Source organism: Hakea prostrata, chromosome 11 (genome assembly GCF_041222555.1).
Source record: "Hakea prostrata isolate BN-2017 chromosome 11, UWA_Hpros_2, whole genome shotgun sequence".
Lineage (NCBI taxonomy): Eukaryota > Viridiplantae > Streptophyta > Magnoliopsida > Proteales > Proteaceae > Hakea > Hakea prostrata.
In genome coordinates, this window is record NC_142610.1 from 7505662 (window position 1) to 7524584 (window position 18923).

The following is an 18923-nucleotide window of genomic DNA, read 5'->3' on the forward strand; positions in this document are numbered from 1 at the left end:
ACTGTATAGTATCTATTTATTGTATCCAAATTTGACCTCTCGAGTGACAATTGAACCTTGATGGATCTAACCAAATCCTCTTCACAGGGACAAACAATGAGTGCGGGCAAACCTGGATGGTCATGGAGACGCCTCCGATGAACAAGTTAGACTAAGAAACATCACCCTCACAATTTGGTTGGTATCTTGAAGTCTAGGGTCGAGCTCCCTAAACCTAAGCTTCATTGACGTAGCTTGATCGCCTTCCAACGTTGATCATAGGCTCAGGGTTGAGCCCCCCAGTCTACTCCAAGTTCATATGGCTAAATGACATAGACGTAGTTGGGCCACTGGTTTAGGAGTGAGTTGGGGTACTTGCTGAAAATTGACACAACACCATTACACCCTTTTAAATTAAAGAATAAATTCTACTAGATCAAGAAGAAAATACAAATATAAATAGTATTAAATGGAAAAACAAAGTACAATATGGCAATGATCCTTGATCTATCTCTCAACAAGTTGATTTCTTGTTTGTTTCATTGTTTTTTCTTTAATTATTGGGATAAAATAAGCACTTCACATTATTCGAAGGTTACTTTAATATTTTTTAAGTAATTATCATGGGGTTTAACGTTTTGGTTTGTTTAGTGGCATTAAATCCTCACGCGTTTATATTATCAAAAAAATATTTGATTCATAATGAATCTGGTTATGAATAATTTATTCCACAATAAATGTAATTATATTTCAAATTGTATTTCTTTCAGATTTCAAAATTATATATCATTGCATCCCACTTTCTCATACCCATTGAAGTTTTCCTCAAGGTCTGACATATTTTCATGAATTATGATTTCTATCATTACTTAAAATAATTTTAGCTGGACATGTAAATAAAATGGAGAAATATATGAAGTAGTGGCTCAGTGCTACTAGCAATACCAGAGAAAGATTCAAAAAGTGAAATCATTTCTTACTATTCATTCAAATCACATACCAATGATATCTTAATATCAACTTGGACAGTAAACGCGTTCAACACTTGATAAATACTTTTATGTTATTTGTCGTGGAAGCTTACCCATCTTTCTTTATTGGTTCTTTCTATCCAACTCAAAAGAAACTTTCAAACTGTTACACAGAAAAAAAGCACACATAAAATGAGAAACATGTTTGGCCTTTTTTTCCTCTATGAGAGTCATCCACATTGACTCAAGACCATTCATGATATGTCCATTTTTTCCAATTCGAGTGCCAGACATGAGAGTAAAATTTGGTTTTTGAAAGAACAACCTTTTGGAATGAGAAAAGATGAATCAATCTGAGAGTAAAACTTGGTTTTTGAAAAAAACATCCTTTTGGATAATCACTGTGAGAGTGAAATTTGGTTTATGAAAGAACCAAATGGATGTTTAGAGTAAATGGTGATTCATGAGAAACAGAATGATAATAATTTGTAATGGTTACTGTATTTAGACACAGAAGTGTATGAAATTATCATTTAGAAACTAGCGAATGAACTTGACTTTCTTTTTTCTATTAGAAATAATTCTACTATACGTCACTTTGTATAATTTGTGGGTATTTTCTTTTCGCATGAGGTAGTTCACATTGAGAATGAACTTAGATTCCTGCAACTTACAATATTTGATAGGAATTGATGGGATAGATACCCATAAAAGACGAGATCCAAACTCAAGGATGTCAATTTGGTATTAAAATCATATACAAAAACCCACTCCAAGACATGAATGAAGTCTCTATCTTTGGCATTGCTTAGCAACCCAGCCCTCCCTTGGTCAGTCGTTTGTGTTTTACTTGATAGATTAGAGGTTTCATTCCAAAGTTCAAACCAGTTGTCTGATGTCATAGGTAAAGACGTCAATGACGACTTAACCTTTGAATGTTTGCACTAGAAATTGAAAAATTCATCTACCTTCACTGTCAACAACTTTTCCATCCCAAACCAACTCAGAAACGGCATTCTAGGATTGTTAAAAATGATTTCTATTGCAGTACAATATGGTAATGGCTTTGGGTACAATTCGGATGGTATATATCCATTCCAACATTGTTCTATACTATCCTGTTTATTTAGATATCAAAATCGTACCTATATGCATACTATTTTTATATACAATTTTTTATAACCATCCTGTTATTTTTTTCTTCTTCCATTTTTCCCTTTCTGGTTGTTATAAGATGAAAGTTTGATGTTAAAACATGAATGAAGTTCTAGGGAAACAGAAATAGACAGGTTAGGTTAGAGAGTCAAAGGTGAAGTTTCATTGTTCAATTTTAGTTGAAGGAAGAGAAAGGCTGTTCATGACTTTGCTTGGCTTGTTTGATATTGAAAGTTATGATTTTATTTTTCTTCTTAAGTACTTCTATTCCATTTCCATGCCACCCCAATACAGAGAGAACATAAATATTTTAAAAACAAATGAAGAACTAAAAACAAAAAATAATTCAACATGGTAGATTCCTTGATGCCCATGTTTTTAGACATTTCTATTGTTTTCTTGAGAAACCCATTTGGTTGGCAAATATTCTAAGTAAGGTACAGCAAGTCAGCAACCAAGTTGGACCATAGAATATCATAAAACCATTTTTCTAAGTTAGACCAACTTGGAAGAAACTGAAACAGAAATAATACTTCTCATGGATTGCCTACAAACACCACAGCAATCCAACCTGGACCAATTCTAATTCATACCAAGATAATAAATTAAAAACAAATAAAAATATTTATTCCAATGTTCCATAGTGTACTACCCCGTGTTTTCCACGGCATCACGTAGCATAGTCTCATTTATTTTTTCTGGACTAGAAATCATTATGAGAATTTATAAAAATAAATAAAAAAATTTGAAAAATTGTCTGGGGAATATGGGAATAATGTGGATGTGCTGCTGTGAAACCAGAGGCATTTCTACTATCAAAGTCAAGGATTGTTTTTTTAATCAACCCTTTCCTTGGGTTTAACTCTTCATAAGTCTCTACCAAAAAAAACTGTTCACAAGTCAAATTTAACATCACAAAATCAACAATTAGAAGTCAATGAATCTCTTTTTACTATCACTGTCAGTTGGGTAGATATAAAACTAATTATCAATTAACTTTTTCTCATATTAATTAACTATGTTGCCATGGATGCAACTTTCACTCAAAATCAGAAATAAAAATTAATATAGAGATACTTTTTCTCCCTTAGAGAAGGGTTCTTCATCAATAAAATCTAGGGTGATTTGATACCTAGAGATGCTAATGTTGCTGTTGATTAGATGTTGAAAATGTCCTTATTGCTAAAGGAGTCTTTGGTGTGCTTATCGGATCCTCCTCTGGACCCAGAGAGGATTTTTCAGCAATAGTTACCTGATGCTTCCTTTGAATATATATATATTTTTTAAGAGTCTTTGGCCCTCGATGATGTATTAAAAAAAAACAAAAAAATTAAAAATACCCCATTCATTGCTTACATAAAATGACACACTCACTCTCATAATTCCAGATGTTTAACCCTAAAGAGTTGACATTTGTAATGAAGAAATTCTTCCTTTATCATGGATGAAAAGGAACTTGGCCATATTTTTGAAATGACAATGAATCTAATTGGTTCATAAAGATAATCAACAGTTGCACTTCTGTTACGAAATAGAAAGAAGATATACAGACTTTACAAACTTACACTTTCAAAAGTTTTATAATTGCTATGAAGACAAGAAAATTCCGTGAGTTGAACTCTCCTCCTCTTTGAGTTCTCTAAACAACCATAAATTGTCAATAAGTTGCCTAACAATTTCACCATGGTGTTTGTTCATAGGATGATTGGCTCTTTTTATCTTCCTGCTTGCGCTTGCAGGATAGCAAGTTACGTAATCGGTGTCCCACTTGAAATGACTGCACCATACCCAAAATTAGACCTTCATTTCAATATTTGGTAAGATTCGATCGGCACTAGCCGCCACCTTTTTTCGGGAGTTTCCTTAAACAGCGCCATTGTTGAGAAATTTTTTCCCAACACACATGGTTATGACACCCTTATGAGAAAACCCGAATTCTATTAACATTTACTTAATTTAATCAACTGATCATGACCTTATGTGAGATCCACATCAATAGAAACCTCATGCACTGAGTAAGCTCATTTTTTATTCATAAAATCCACATCTCTCAATGTTTTTTTTGAAGACAATTTCAAATAAATACAGTTTTCAGTAAATGTAAGGGACCGGCATCAACATACAATGTATCCTTTTTTCTTCTTTATAATGACCCGAATATAATCATTCCCTTCACATAAAATTTCTATACATTTTGGTACCATACGTCACGTTTGTCATAATTTTGACTAAAAATTCTTTCTTTGTTACCTCCATGACAATGACAAATTTACTCCAATCAACCTAAAAATGAAGAAAATTTTGGTTCACCACTAACCCAAAAGGTGTCGTGTATCACACAATTATGTATTCAGTTTATTAGAATCAACTTAGATCAAATTGGGTTAGACCGGCCAAGTCAACTTTGAGATTATATATAAGTGAAATGGTCCATTTTAAGCTACTTGAAACTAGCCTAGTTTCTTAGAAACTAGTGCTCCATTCCATAGCCAAGTCAACTTCGATTTCATGTATATTATAAGCTTAGTGGCCAAAATTTCTTAGAAACCAGGCCAACATAGATGTATTAAGGTATTGGTTTGATTAGCAAATCAAATCAATTAAGTCAGTTCGAGATGAAATTATTAATAATACTTAATTCTGAAGACTAAACTAAAGACTTTGTAAGTTGTAAGGTCTCTCACTTACGTCATTTGTTTTGTTTTTTCTTTATTTACCTTTTTTTTTTCTTTCTGTATAATACAAATTGGTTTTGGGTCAATTTAACTCTATTCACTCTTAATTATTGATGTTTAAAAGTGGGACTTTGCAAGTCTTATTTTTTTATATTACTATCGTATTCTTCGAAGATTAATTATACTCAACACTTGGTAAAGAATCACGACCTTTGATCAAGAAATAAGGGAGTATAGACTTATCTTGAGTACATGGTTTCCACATTCTGATATAAGATTGACTTGATTCATTGAGCCATCAACTGGTCGAGATTTTGGTGGCGAATGCTAGTCCTTGGTGATAACACCTCCCCCTGTCTTTTATTTTTCGTGAGAAAAGGGCACATAATACAAGTTGGCTTTGGGGTCAATTTAACTCTATTGATGTTTAAAAGTGGGACTTTATAAGTCTCATTTTCAATTACTCGTTTAATTTATAATCATAATTGTGTTCTTCAAAAACTAACTAATGAGAAGATTAATTAATTATATTGAACACTTGTTAAAGAATAACGGCAATCAAGAAATAAGGGATTATAGAATCATCTTGAGTACATGGTTTCCACACTTTGATATCAGATTGACTTGATTCATCAAGCCATCAAATAGTTGAGATTTTGGTGGCGAATGCTAATCCTTGGTGATAACACCTCCCCCTGTCTTCTATTTTTGGTGAGGAAATGACACATAATACAAATTGGCTTTGGGGTCAATTTAACTCTATTGATGCTTAATTATTGATGTTTCAAAGTGAGACTTTATTACTCTCATTTTCAATTACTCATTTAATTTATAAACATAATTGTGTTCTTCAAAAACTAACTAATGAGAAGATTAATTAATTATATTGAACACTTGGTAAAGAATAACGGCAATCAAGAAATAAGGGATTATAGACTCATCTTGAGTACATGGTTTCCACACTTTGATATCAGATTGACTTGATTCATCAAGCCATCAAATAGTTGAAATTTTGGTGGTGAATGCTAATCCTTGGTGATAACACCTTCCCCTGTCTTTTATTTTTCGGAAGGGAAGAGCAAGGTCATAGGGAGTTGATAGATGAAGTTTAGTTAAGACTTCATCGATAATCTAATCCTGAGTTTTAAAATTTTATTATTACTTGCACCATATTTTATACCACCAATCATATTTTGGTTTTCTTCTCTTTGTTTTATTCTAAATATTAATTTTAATCATCATGGGCGAAAAAAGGGTTTTCAAAATGAGATGGAAATGATTTATTTATAAATCCTTTAAAAATGTTTGTCACTGTATATATAAATGACAAAGTCATCTCTATATTAAATAACTTTTGAGAATAAGACAAATATATTAAAAAACATAAAAATAATTTGAATTTCTTGTACATTTAATATAAGACTACTTGCGCGTGTAAACAGAATTTCCTACAGATGTTGACCATTTTAGCCATTTAATTTAATATGCAAAAGACTGCTTAATGAAACCAACATTAGATGACACCCTCCTTAGGTTAGCCATTTATCTATATATTAATGAATCAAATTTTATTGCAATTGGAACCCATCCACATTCTAAAAATTAAATTGTTTCTAAATCGATTGGATATTCTCTATAGGGAAGAAAAAAAAAAAAAAGAAAAAAAAATGCAAGGGGTGAGCTAAATTTTTGTTCTTTGAGAGAATGATGAAATGACATTGAACTAGTTTTGATTTTGACAACTAATATAATCTTAGATTCAGCTAGTAAGATTTGATTCATGTGGCTTTTAGACTTGAACCCACGATTTGTGCAATTCACTCGTATATTAGAAGTCTTTGAACTGTACAGCTATGATAGATAATTATTTTAAGCTGAAACTTCAAAAATTGGTATAAAATGACTAGTGGATGATCTTCAAAGATAAACTGACCACAGCTTTCTCTGCTGGTAGCTACTGTTCGAGTAGTCACCTCTAGGCCATTAGATTTGAAGTCAGAGCTGTTACCATTGAATCTGGTTACCCAGAACTGATTAAACAAATAAACTCTTTCTTCCTTATCAAGGAATTCAAGAAATCTATCAAGATTATGTAAGTGCAAACAAAGTTTCAGCCCTGTGTTTTTTTATTTCATTCCGAGATCCTGCAACTTAATTGTTAAACAATACCCAGTTGATCTACCAACTGTTTGGGTTTGGCATATCACCAATTAAACTTTGGCTTCATCAGATCTATCGTGACATAAATAGTCAATGAGATAGACCCATGAGAGTAATGATATACTACTAGTAGAGTTCTAATGCGCATGATTCTAGGGTAAGTGACTTCTCATTTCAACTAAAAGTTAAAATATACAATCATCCATCATAAAATATAAAACCTGCTTTTGCCTGTTAAACAATACTCACTTCACAAGAAATTAAAAGTAAAATTTGATAATTTTCATTGAGAAATGAGTGTCTTACAAAGGTACACATATGATATTAATGGAGATACAAAGTAATTTCTTCTCTCCATCCCTCATGAAACAAAAGACTGAACCTTCCATATCTATACATTATGAAGTTAACCCCTCTACAAAACTATCTTTCCAACTTTATTATCACCTTACAACTCTTCCTCCTTACAAAGAATTTCTCATGTGTTTGTATTTGTTACACTTGTAATCTTCAACTAAACAAGTAATCTTGTCCATTGACATCATTATTTAAGAACTCTGACACATAAGAGCTCAAGTCAATGTCGAAGAACATGTCATCATTCATGGTGAACCCGTAATTACCCGAGTCTTGGTAATCAAAATAAGTTTGTACATCATCAGGGAAACTACAAGGTGGTGGGTCAGATTCTTGTGTCGTCGATGGACTTTCAGCCACTGAAGTTGCTTCAAGCAACAGATCCATCAAGTCTGGACTCAAGTCAATGTCTGCAACACTGCTTCCGCTATCAACATTGGGTAGCGGAGTTGTGAAGGTGTCTTGGTAGAGAAAGCTTAAGTCTTGATTAAGGATATCATTGGTAGGATGAGACATTTGATTAGGGCAAGTGTTAGAATTAGGGTTTGTGGGTTCCACAAAGGAAGAAGAAGAAGGAGGAGGAAGAGGAAGAGGAGGTGAAAGGTTGGTGATGGCGTTAGACTCAGATTCAGGTTTGATGTATTTGATGTAACGGCTCAGGTCAAAGTTAGTAACTGCATTAAGCCCACGGTACTCAATGGCTGCCATGTCGTATGCAGTTGCTGCTTCTTCTTGGGTGGCTGCAAGGAATAATAGAAAACATCAAAGGGCAATTTTGAAATATAAAAAACAAAACAACAGAAATTATTTTTAAAAATTTGTCTTTTTTTTCCTCCAAGTCCACCATATGGTTTTCAAGAAAATGGTTCATCTCCATCTCCTTAAAGGGTGGAAATTCAAAGAAAAAATAAATAAATTTCCAATAGTCTTCTTTGATCACCTTCACCATAACTTCAAATGAAACTCTCAAGCACATCAACACAGACTAATTCAAAACCCATTTGGATTAACTAATTAACAAGCTAGCTGTTTAACTTCATTGCAAATTCAATTAAAAAGTTACCACTAGTTCTTCTCAATAGAATTTCTTGAAAAGAAAAAGAAGTTCCCACTTGTCTCATATGGTATCATTACTGTCTTACTGATAATGGGAACTTCATGGGCCACTAGCTTTGTGTTCATATTATATCAGACATAAGCACTATAAATAAGAATGATTCATAACAAGAAAGAAACAATAACTAGTAACAATAATTTATATAAATAATCGTTTTATACTTAGTTAAAAATTGTTTCTTAGCTTCATGCATGTCGACCATCACTTCATCTTCTCCTTCATTTCTCAGCACCTTCCTCCCTCTCTCTCTCTCTCTCTAGTTCTTCACACAGCTAAGTCCACCTTGGACTTTGGCCTTGAAGGTTCTAAGTCTTCCTTTATGGGTAAACATCATGACTGACTTGGCTTCCCTTCTCTAAGTGGTAAGCCGTAAGCAAATGGGAAAGAATTTTCTAAAATGGGCTGGAATAATGAAAAGTTAGAAAAAAAATAAAAAGTGTTTGGCTTGCCGACCAAGTAAAAATAATTTTTCAAATGGAATGGTCTAAGGAGACCGACTAGTAAACTAAAAAAAGGAATAAAAATTCTATCTTACTTCACCACTTTCTTGTATTCATACTATAAGAGACTGAACAAGTGAATCAGAGATCACTGACCAGTCAAAAGAGATAATGAAACTAGATTTCATCACTTATACTTTAAAATAAATTAAAACTAATTGCTTTTTGATTAACTAGATATCAGATTAAGGAATTAATTAATTACCATATGTTCCAAGGTACAAGTATTTATTGCCAAGAACTCTACCAATCCTAGCTTCCCATCTTCCATTGTGATGATGTCTGCAAATGATCGAAAAACCCAAATAAGACGACAATAATTCAGTATTTCACTATCTAATTATTATAATAAATGGGTTTAGCTTGACTATTCGAACCGTACCTTGCAACACCTCTATATTTTGAGACACCGCGAGAAAACCCGCTGCTCTTTCTGTAAAATAAACACACAAAAATATTTTAATTTCAGTATTATAAAAAAATGACCATAATTTTTTTTATTTTGTTAAAAATTAATTATTATTTACCTCCTTAATGATCCAATGTACTCCTCTCTAGATTGGCCTTCCATCTCTTTAATCTCTTCTTGATACCTTGATATCTGCATAAATAGATTGAGATTAATTAGCTTAATTAAGATAAGAAAATCTAAATGAAATTGTAAAGTCAATGAAGAAAACAAATACTAACCGGAAAATTAAGAATGGTATCTTGTCCCCAATACTTCAATGCTGCCAAATCATAGGCACGTGCAGCAACTTCTTCATCATCATAAGCACCTTAATTAAAGAAGCCAAAATTATAGATTAGAATTACTCATTAATCAATAGTTAAGTATACAAATTGGTTTAGTTTAATTTAATTAATCTTGGGTTTTTATTATATAATGGCATTAAGTAGTCATTTTTATTATTAATGGAAAAGTCATTTACTTACATGTCAAGTTCGAACGTGAACAATAGTAAATGACGGGTTTCTAATTGAATTTAATGAGTAATTAATCCAAATCATTTGTGAGATATTTGAAGTTGAATTACCAAACTACCCATTTGCTTGACAAAACCAAGTTTGTCACCATAAATGGAACTGTTTATAAGAATCATTTTTTGTCTACATATGAAAAAAGAAAAAAGAAAAATAGAAATACCCATTAATCAAACTCACCAAGATAGACTATATTGCCGGAAGAATTCAACCACCAAGGCATCCATGAGAAGGAAGAAGACAAAGAAAAAATTAATAAATTATTCAAGAGAAAATGGAAGAGATTGAAAGGAATTGAGATGAGAAAGGTGAAGGATGATGATGAACCTTGTCTTCCTTTCTTAGTTTGAGAATCATTCCAGCTATTCTTGTCCCACAAATGAGCTTCAAATCTACCAGTCCATCTATGCCTGAAAAAGGATTAAACCCAGAAAAGTTTCAGGAGATTGAAGAAACAGAAAAAGTTGATGACTCTGTGAATGCTTTTGAAGCAGAAAAACTTCAATAAAGAGAATAGAATTTGATCAATCCATCTTGACTGCTATTGAAGCAGAGGAGAGTTTGATCAATCCATGAATGCTACATGTTGAAGCAGAGCAACTTCAATAAAAAAATAGCAGAATTTGACTCAAACCGCCATGAATGCTATTGAAGCAGAGAAGCTTCATTGACAAGATAAGAATTTGACTCAAACCCAGGAATGCTATTGAAGCAGAAGAGACTCAATAGAAACAGCAGAATTTGATTATCAAACCCATGAATGCTATTGAAGCAGAAGAGCTTCAGTGGGGAAGAGAAGAATTCTGAGCCAAACCCATGAATGCTATTGTAGCAGAAGAGCTTCAATGGGAAGGGAGAGAAAAGAAAGGATGAAAATTAAGGAGAATAAAAATTGTTGAAGCCATTAAAAGGATAACCCAAGCAGACCTTGTGACTCCTCTATAGTTTGAGCTTCTTTGAGGAGGAGATTCTCTTGGGCCACTCTTTCTCCTTCTCTTCACTTTGGTTGCAGTAGTGTTAATGTTTGAAGGATTATCCTTCTGGGTTTTCAGTGTTTTCTTTGCCATAGCTTCTTCACCTTCTCGAAAGAAGATACAGTAGAGGCAGCAGAGCAAGCAAGAGACCTCAGAAATAGAGATGAGTAATGAGAAAAGTTGAGAGAGCTTGTGAAGCAAAAGAAGAAGAGGGCTATATATAAAGAGAAATCCCAGAGGCTGCGTTGCCTCATTTAATATGTGGGTTTCTGACTTCGTCATGGCACGATATTGAAACCGATACTAAAAATACCGGGTTTATATCATATCATATCATACTAAAACTACATATCAAATTTTCGACAACCGATATTTTTTTCGAATTATATTCAGATCCTCTACATCCGGACAGCCCATCTTTTCATTATTTTATTCTCATACATTGCATGCTTGATGGTACACGAGCATGCCTATGTAAGTTCAGCTATGAAAGAAGAAGGATGAGATTACATCACGCTTAGGTGGAGAGGATCTAAATTCTTTCTATTATGATACGTAACATTTTCAATATCCAACAATCACAATTATAACAAACTTTTTATCATTTTATTCCTATTAATACGATTTAAAAAGACCACCCGATACCGATACTACCGATACCCAAAGCCATGATCTTTGTCAGGTTTGAAACCAGTTCCGTTATTATACGGAAAAAAAGAAAGTGGATCCGTACCTTCTCCACGTAGCGTTCAGATAATGTATGGTAACAAATTTTTCCTGCACCGAAAAGTAGCTAGTCAATCTTGAAGTTAGTTGGATCTTTTTAAGTAGGACCCACCATTTGAATAAGAAAATATATTCATAATGAATTATCAAATGCTCTATGTTTGGTCTCCATTGTAATTTTCATGATTAGATCCTTTCAAACTTTCATCTGTTTATTTTTTTTATTTAATTATTTAATTACATGCAGTGCATGTTAGGGATTTATTATTCGAACTGTTTATTTTTAGTTACATGGATTACATGAAGAACATTAATTAAAAATAAATTTCTTTACCTGATTAAGATGTAAAATGAAAAAAAATAAGATAATTAATTAAACATGAATTGTAAATAAAAAAAATGCAACACATGTGTTGCCATTTGTAGTATAATGATCATTATTGGCAACTATTTTTGGAAAGTCATTTCTCAATCAGTTGTATTAAAAGATAAAATAAAATGCGTGCAGGGTTACGTATATGAAATTGATTCGCCCAAAAGTAGAGAGTTACATCGGCCTAATTAAAGATTTGAACCGAGACTGGCCCGTTGCATCATCTAACCCTAGAATGATGCTTATTGGTCAAAATTGAATTAGAGTAGATGGCTCGTCTGTTACTGAGATCTCACTCAAGCGTTTGCTGGAGTGCTTGTTTTTCTATAGTAATGATCAATTTTTCAATCCATTACTTCAAAATATCGATAAATAGAAAATCCACCAATGCTGTGATATAAATTAGAGCAAATTGCACTAGCACTCAAAATGGAGGTCTTAAATTTCTGACACCCTACTTTATGTTTAAAAAGCATAGAAACTTTAAAATTGGATTTTTGTGGGATATATTTGTTAAATTTAAGACCTCTATTTTGGGGTGCCAGTGCAATTTACTCTATAAATTATGACAGTTTTTCTCAAATAATATATGTACAATCATCTTTGATGCTATTTTTACCCAATTTTTTTGACCCATTTGGTTTTCAACCCTTGTAGCACTTTTACCACTTCAACTTCAAAATTATCGAGATTGACAAAAAAAGGTGCAAAAAGACTAGGTAAGTTGGTAAGAATTAAAATGTCTATTTTCTTCATTTGATATAAAATAGGTTCAACAAAGTCGGATTTTTTACCGACAGAACATAGATAGGGCAATCAAGGTATGAACCACGAGATCAATCTTGGGATGATAAACCATAGTTTGAATATCTTCATGTATTAGACTATGCAATAATATAAATTCAAAAGCGTTGAACAGAAAATGTGATGCATTAGTCTTTTGTTATATATTGAAGATCACATATTCAATTATATCATACAAATCTCTTCAAATTTCAAGATCATAGGTCTATCCGCGTTTGTTGTATATTTATATATATTTTTTCTAAATTTTATATTTGCATGCTTTAATTTACTTAAAATGGGTTTGGGTGTGGCTGTAAGCTGAGGAAGGGAATAATTTTTTTTTTTTTTTTTTTTGGATAATCCAAACTTCATTCAGAAACATAGTAAGAATAACAGCACAAGGCCTCAGAATTACACAAATTTAAGAACCAAGGAGTGAAACGTGGCCAGTCAATCCTCCGTGTTGAGGTGGTTGTCCTCTTGTTTAAGGAATGAACTATGAAATTACATTTCCTAGAACTAAAAGTAAAACAATAAGAAACAAACAGAGGAGAGGTAGATAATGTCTTCCACTACATTTTGGACCTCGGTAGATACTGTAGACTTTGGCAACAACATATTAATCAGCATTTGATAATCGCTTCCACTACATTTTGGACCTCAGTAGGTATTGTAGACTTTGACAACAACATATTAATCAGTATTTGACAATCGCTTTCCACAATCAACCTCGGCAGACCTTCACTTACAGTTAGGTCAAGAAGGGAAGATACATCTTATAGGAGTGTAATTTAGGGAATTGAAAAGAATTTAATAGCAAAGATACAATGTAAATGTAAAAACTTATAGTAGGGGCTTATCCTCAGTTTTCTAGGTAAAAGCAGGTGTAAGTGTTATTATATATGTTATGAGGTAGTACTGTAAGAGCCATTATCATATTACGAGAGGGTGTAAGCGTTATTCGATCAACTACAAAGGGAGATAATTGTCAATTGTTATTGGCAAGATTACCAACATAGTCATGGAGTGACGCATGCTTAGCTGAGTCAGAAACAATCGTTTTAAATGTGCTTTTCAGTTATAAGACTTGTGCATCGAACTTCAGTTGTAGAAAGTGATATAGTGTGAAATATTGTCCTTCATGTTTCTTTAAGTCCGTGGAAAAACTTTGCTAATTATAATTCAAATATAGAAATACGATTCATTATTCCTTTTCATTGACAAGTCTACTATCATAAAACACTAAAGGTGTCAATCCGTCTTGTTCTAGACTATTTTCAGATGAAATTAATATTTTTTAGCATAAATGTAAATTTTTTACTTTAACCCCAAAGAATTGACTCAATTAGTAAATACCAATGCCTCATGGTATGAACCTAATAGTTGTTAATCAAAAAAAAAAAAGAAAAGAAAATGGTTAAGAGTTGAAATCTTAGTACTTCTGAGAGTTAATATATAAATAATTATTCCTCTTTATAAACCTACTGGTTTTGTAAAGCAAAATTTTCTTTTCTTTAAAGTGTTACTTCATCTTTTGTTTTAACCAGATGTGATAGCTAAAATGACATAAAGAACAAAAAAGAATATTTAACTAACTTTTTTTATATCCCCTCTGATTTCAGGTGATAATCGTTGGATAACTTTTTTTTCCCTTCTTCTTCATGTTTGAATTTTATTTAGGAAAAAACTTAAGTCATGTACATCTCGACCGTCGAGATGCGCATTTTTTCAACCGGAATATTGATTAGATCGCCTGAAATGCACGGCTTGATGGTCCTGTGCATTCCCTGCGCATTTAATGCGCAAGACCCTTTTTTTTTCTTTTTTGGTTCCCAGGTTTTCAAGGCTTTGCCCTGACTAATCCGGTGTTCGACCCGGATCGCACACCTGGCTGTGGTGGGTGAGTTTACCAACAAGAATTTTTTGCTTCCATGAGTTTTCGATACCGGAATAGCAAGACCTTTTATTTAGCTATTCTAGTACATAAAGAAAGGAGGTAGTAAAGTTTTAATTTTAGGTTAAAAAGGGAATTTAGTTTTTCATCTGACTTGACTCTTGAGGCAATCCCAAGTAGGTGAAGCCAGCCATAAATAGCTAAAACCTGACCTGCATGCCGACACCAAGCACACCTTCTATCATCCTTTCCACGAAGGGGCTAGCCACATCGCATCATAACCTGAGCCGCAAAGTATTCTTTGAGGCATTTCATCGAACAGATAGGGAACCATACATAACCGTTTCTTTTAAGGAGTTTGGTGTCGGCTATCCACATGCTCCACGTTAGCAGATTCGTCAACTTAAATAATATATTCAATGCATGTTCTACTCTATATTTATTCATTTTCTTAGGTAAATTAGAAATACAAAACTAAATTGGAAGAAAAATTGATATCTTCCTTTGATAGATCTATTAAATGAATAGCTGAAATCTACTTTTGAATTCGCATTCATATTGATTCCAAGGTATTCAAATTTTAAATTATATTTAACAGAAAATATTGATAAAACAATTGGTATCGGATAATTGCTTATCCGATACGTCCAGTTAAAATTTCATCGGGTTAAAGCAAGGTTTTTTTTTAATAGAAAAACTATAGTATGTTTATGTTTTAAATGGTATCTTTATTTTTTCGATAAGAAGTTGTAAATGATATCTCGCTAAGTAACATTTTAACACTCAACTAAAGTATCATCTTAAAATCCTTTTTTCTTTTTTGGGTAGGAATTGGTAGCTTTATATAAGGAGGAGGGGCTGGGGGGGGGGGGGGTTGACTATTACATATACCATAGGGATGCTCGAATCCGTGACCTCTTTAGTCATCACTAATGAGGTCATAGGTTCAATTTATAAATTATCCATAGCCAACTGGCCTTAAACATTTTTTTTTCTTCTCTTAGAAGGCTCATTCCTAGATTTGGAAATTGCTGATTGAAAATTGAGAAAAAACAATTGAGAAATAGTAATTGGATAATTTCTCTAATCAGATAATTAGCAGCTATTTGATGAAATTCTAAATTGAATTTGAATATCTTCTGTAAATTTTGTTGGGTATCGAATTGGAGTCTTGATAACAATATTGTTTATCAGATTTGAATATCGATAGTAGTATATTTATGCCAAATCTGATCTATTTAAAGTTAAGTGCAAAATGAACACGAAAGCAAAGCCCGAAGCATCATATCAAAGCGATAAGCTCTTTACAGAACCATCAACAAAATAATCAATCTATCATTTGAACTCTATTAAACAAAAATGAGTGATTTCTCATTGATTGGAAGGTATGACTAAAGAACATTCTACATCTACCTATTGTAGAGAAGAAGGCGATTTGCTTGACCACAAGCATCAAAGCTGTAGAGATATTACAAATATCATTTTATGATTCACATGTTACACATAGTAGGTATGGTTTATATGTATTATTTTAGAATATGTTGCATGCGTGAGCTATTTTTATATGTATTTCTTTGCATATTTTATTATTATATGTGTTTGTCATCATTAAAAATAAAAAAAAATTTCATATATAACAAATTAAATTGCCATTCTCAAGTCAAGGATGGAATATTCTAGAATAACCTAATTGCTCAGTTTGAATTTGATTAAGTAGGAATTCCTTTAATTATACTAACATTTTGATTAACAACGTATAATTAAAAATATTATACACTAACTTATATAATTTCTTTTCTTGATATAGTGTTAAAAGTTCACACGAAGTTCACACTTACATAGATAGGATCATTACCGATATTGAGTGAAAACTATTTAAGTTTTATTAGAAGCAACGAAGAGTACTAAACAACCCATATGAGTTCCTTAATGGCACGAAGAATCAAACTCAAGATCTTTAATATCTTAATATAATATATGGTTTTGTGACATGTGATTGTCATATATATACCCCTTCCTTAGAGGTATATATATATTGACTCACTAGGTGAATTTTGAGTTCTAGGCAAGTTATTGACCTTGAACCCTTTTTTACCTTTAGATAAATGTTTTCATGCACGATCATTCATGTGCACCACATTAATGCAGTAGCCATAGATAAAACAAGGTTGAAATGAGAGGAATCTCTTCTATTAAATCTTTAATATAAAAATCAATTCTAACAGAAAAAAGAAAGGGACTAGTGGTAATATGTATATATATTTTTTTTAACTTGCAAGTGGTATATATTATTTATATGAAATGTAAGCTAGGTTTAGTATAAAATGTAATACATGCACATCATCACATGCAATGCACATTTTAATTATAATAATAATAATCTAGATCGCGTTTGCTATATATATATATATTAGTTCCCCCATAGAAAGTTTAGTATATGTATTAGTCTAAATTAGTCAATCATTTATGCACGTGCGAAGAAATAATAGATAGAAGATTCTTATATATAAGGTTTTTACCACTCTATCAATCCTGCATTGACAAAAAATAATTGATTTTATTAGGTATAATGCCAACGGTCTGGCTGCTGATTCGAATATAAATCTTATGAGCCGGAGGTTTAATTCAGTTCAATATGAACTTGACAACTGGCTGGCCACGTGCAGGAGCTACACCGCTTTGAGTCACGCGTTTTGGTGTTTGAAGACCATTCTGTCACGTTTTTTTGTTTATCCAGAACACTATATTTTACGTGGACAATCAAATAGGAACCTACACTATTGACTAGGCCGTGTCCACCCGCAATTCTATCGGGTCCATTTCCGAGAAAGAAATGGACCATCCATTTCCGAGAAAGAAATGGACCATCCATTTCCCTCTGGATTAGTGACATGTGCCTATTAGTCAAATCAAAATGTTGAAATTAAATTAAAATAAAAATTTTTGTATCTATTAAATCTAATCTCAACCTTTTGACGTGCATGATTGATGAATATGTGGCCTTCATTCATAAGGAAATGGATGGTGTCCACCCAGTAATGGCTAACCTAGAAAATCCCCATAAACCCTAAATGTTAATGGGGGTGAATATAAGAACCTACAATCATAACCAGACAACGGTATGCACTTCTAATTTCCAATCCTCACTATCATAGAATTCACTAGTTTTCTTAAACCCTTAATTCACAGGTGTTGCTCACTATCTGACTCCATCATCGAAGGTGGCCGCTGATCAATACAACGGACCCACTCTAATTTTTTCTTGATATCTTAATAGATTCAACAGGTTCAACCTTCAAGCCATGTTGGATCTAGGTGTACGGTTCAATCAGAGTTCTAATTAACCAGAGATCCAATCAGTTGGTTAGATTCAGCAGCAACAAATCTTTAATTATGTTAATAATGACAATGATAATTTAAAATATTAATTATTATATTATCTTCACCAATTGCAGCACGAGTTACAAATTAATGTATAAACTAATCGTAAGTTTATGATTAAAAATAGCAAAATGCACTATTCATGCGTAGACATGAAAGGGACAAAATGAAATACATATTAATACATTACAATAATAAGAATCTCAACCAAATGATTTAGTATTCCCTCCCCAAAAAACAAAGGAAAAAAAGAAGATGATAGGAGTATTGATTTATTATACGAAGACTGCATGAGTAAGCATGAGTTTACAATTAATGCATTAGGGTTGGCAAAATTTTGACGAAGTTGGCTCTCCAGCTAATTAACTTCCTTATGATATTGATTGGATTACAAGAAAAAGACTTTAAGAGTCCACAACCTTCTTTTTGGGCGTTGAAGCCTTCAAGTTAAAAATGTAGAAAAACCTTCATGAAAGCAAATGACTTCATCAATTATTTCTAAGGAGCAAAGATAAATATATTTTAATGACCTTGATTGGTTCTTCTTTGAAGAAGTGATGATACTGTTGAAAAATAAGGTTGTTTAAGTCCACAAATTCATCTCCATCAAACACATAGACTTGAAAATTTGAAATATTGATACATGCATATTAAATGTAACGGGGGAGCAAGGAAGTTGTAAGAATTTTGTAGGTTACCAAACTTTCTGATTTGTCGGAAAAAAAAAACCCAGATAGGCAACAAGAGATGACCATATCAACTTAACTTGAAGACTCTAACTAAGCTTGCCTGAGAAGATGCTATATGTCAGTTTCTAGTGCAACCCGTGTCTCAAGCATGAAATGAATGAATCTTCATTCTGACCTTAAACTCTGAAGTGTTCCAATTTTA

At 32.5% G+C, this 18923-nt stretch overlaps 1 protein-coding gene across 1 annotated transcript; it reads right to left on the reverse strand.

Moving 5' to 3' along the window:
• Window positions 1-7198: 7198 nt before the first annotated feature.
• Window positions 7199-11057, reverse strand: LOC148999862 (AP2-like ethylene-responsive transcription factor At1g16060). Its single transcript, XM_089139917.1, has 7 exons — window positions 10826-11057; window positions 10079-10308; window positions 9605-9693; window positions 9442-9515; window positions 9297-9347; window positions 9120-9196; window positions 7199-8037 (listed from the first exon to the last, which is right to left on the reverse strand). Exons 1-7 carry the CDS (start codon window positions 10963-10965, stop codon window positions 7451-7453), a joined length of 1248 nt encoding a protein of 415 aa, XP_088996043.1. The 5' UTR covers window positions 10966-11057; the 3' UTR covers window positions 7199-7450.
• Between the last annotated feature and the right edge of the window lie 7866 nt (window positions 11058-18923).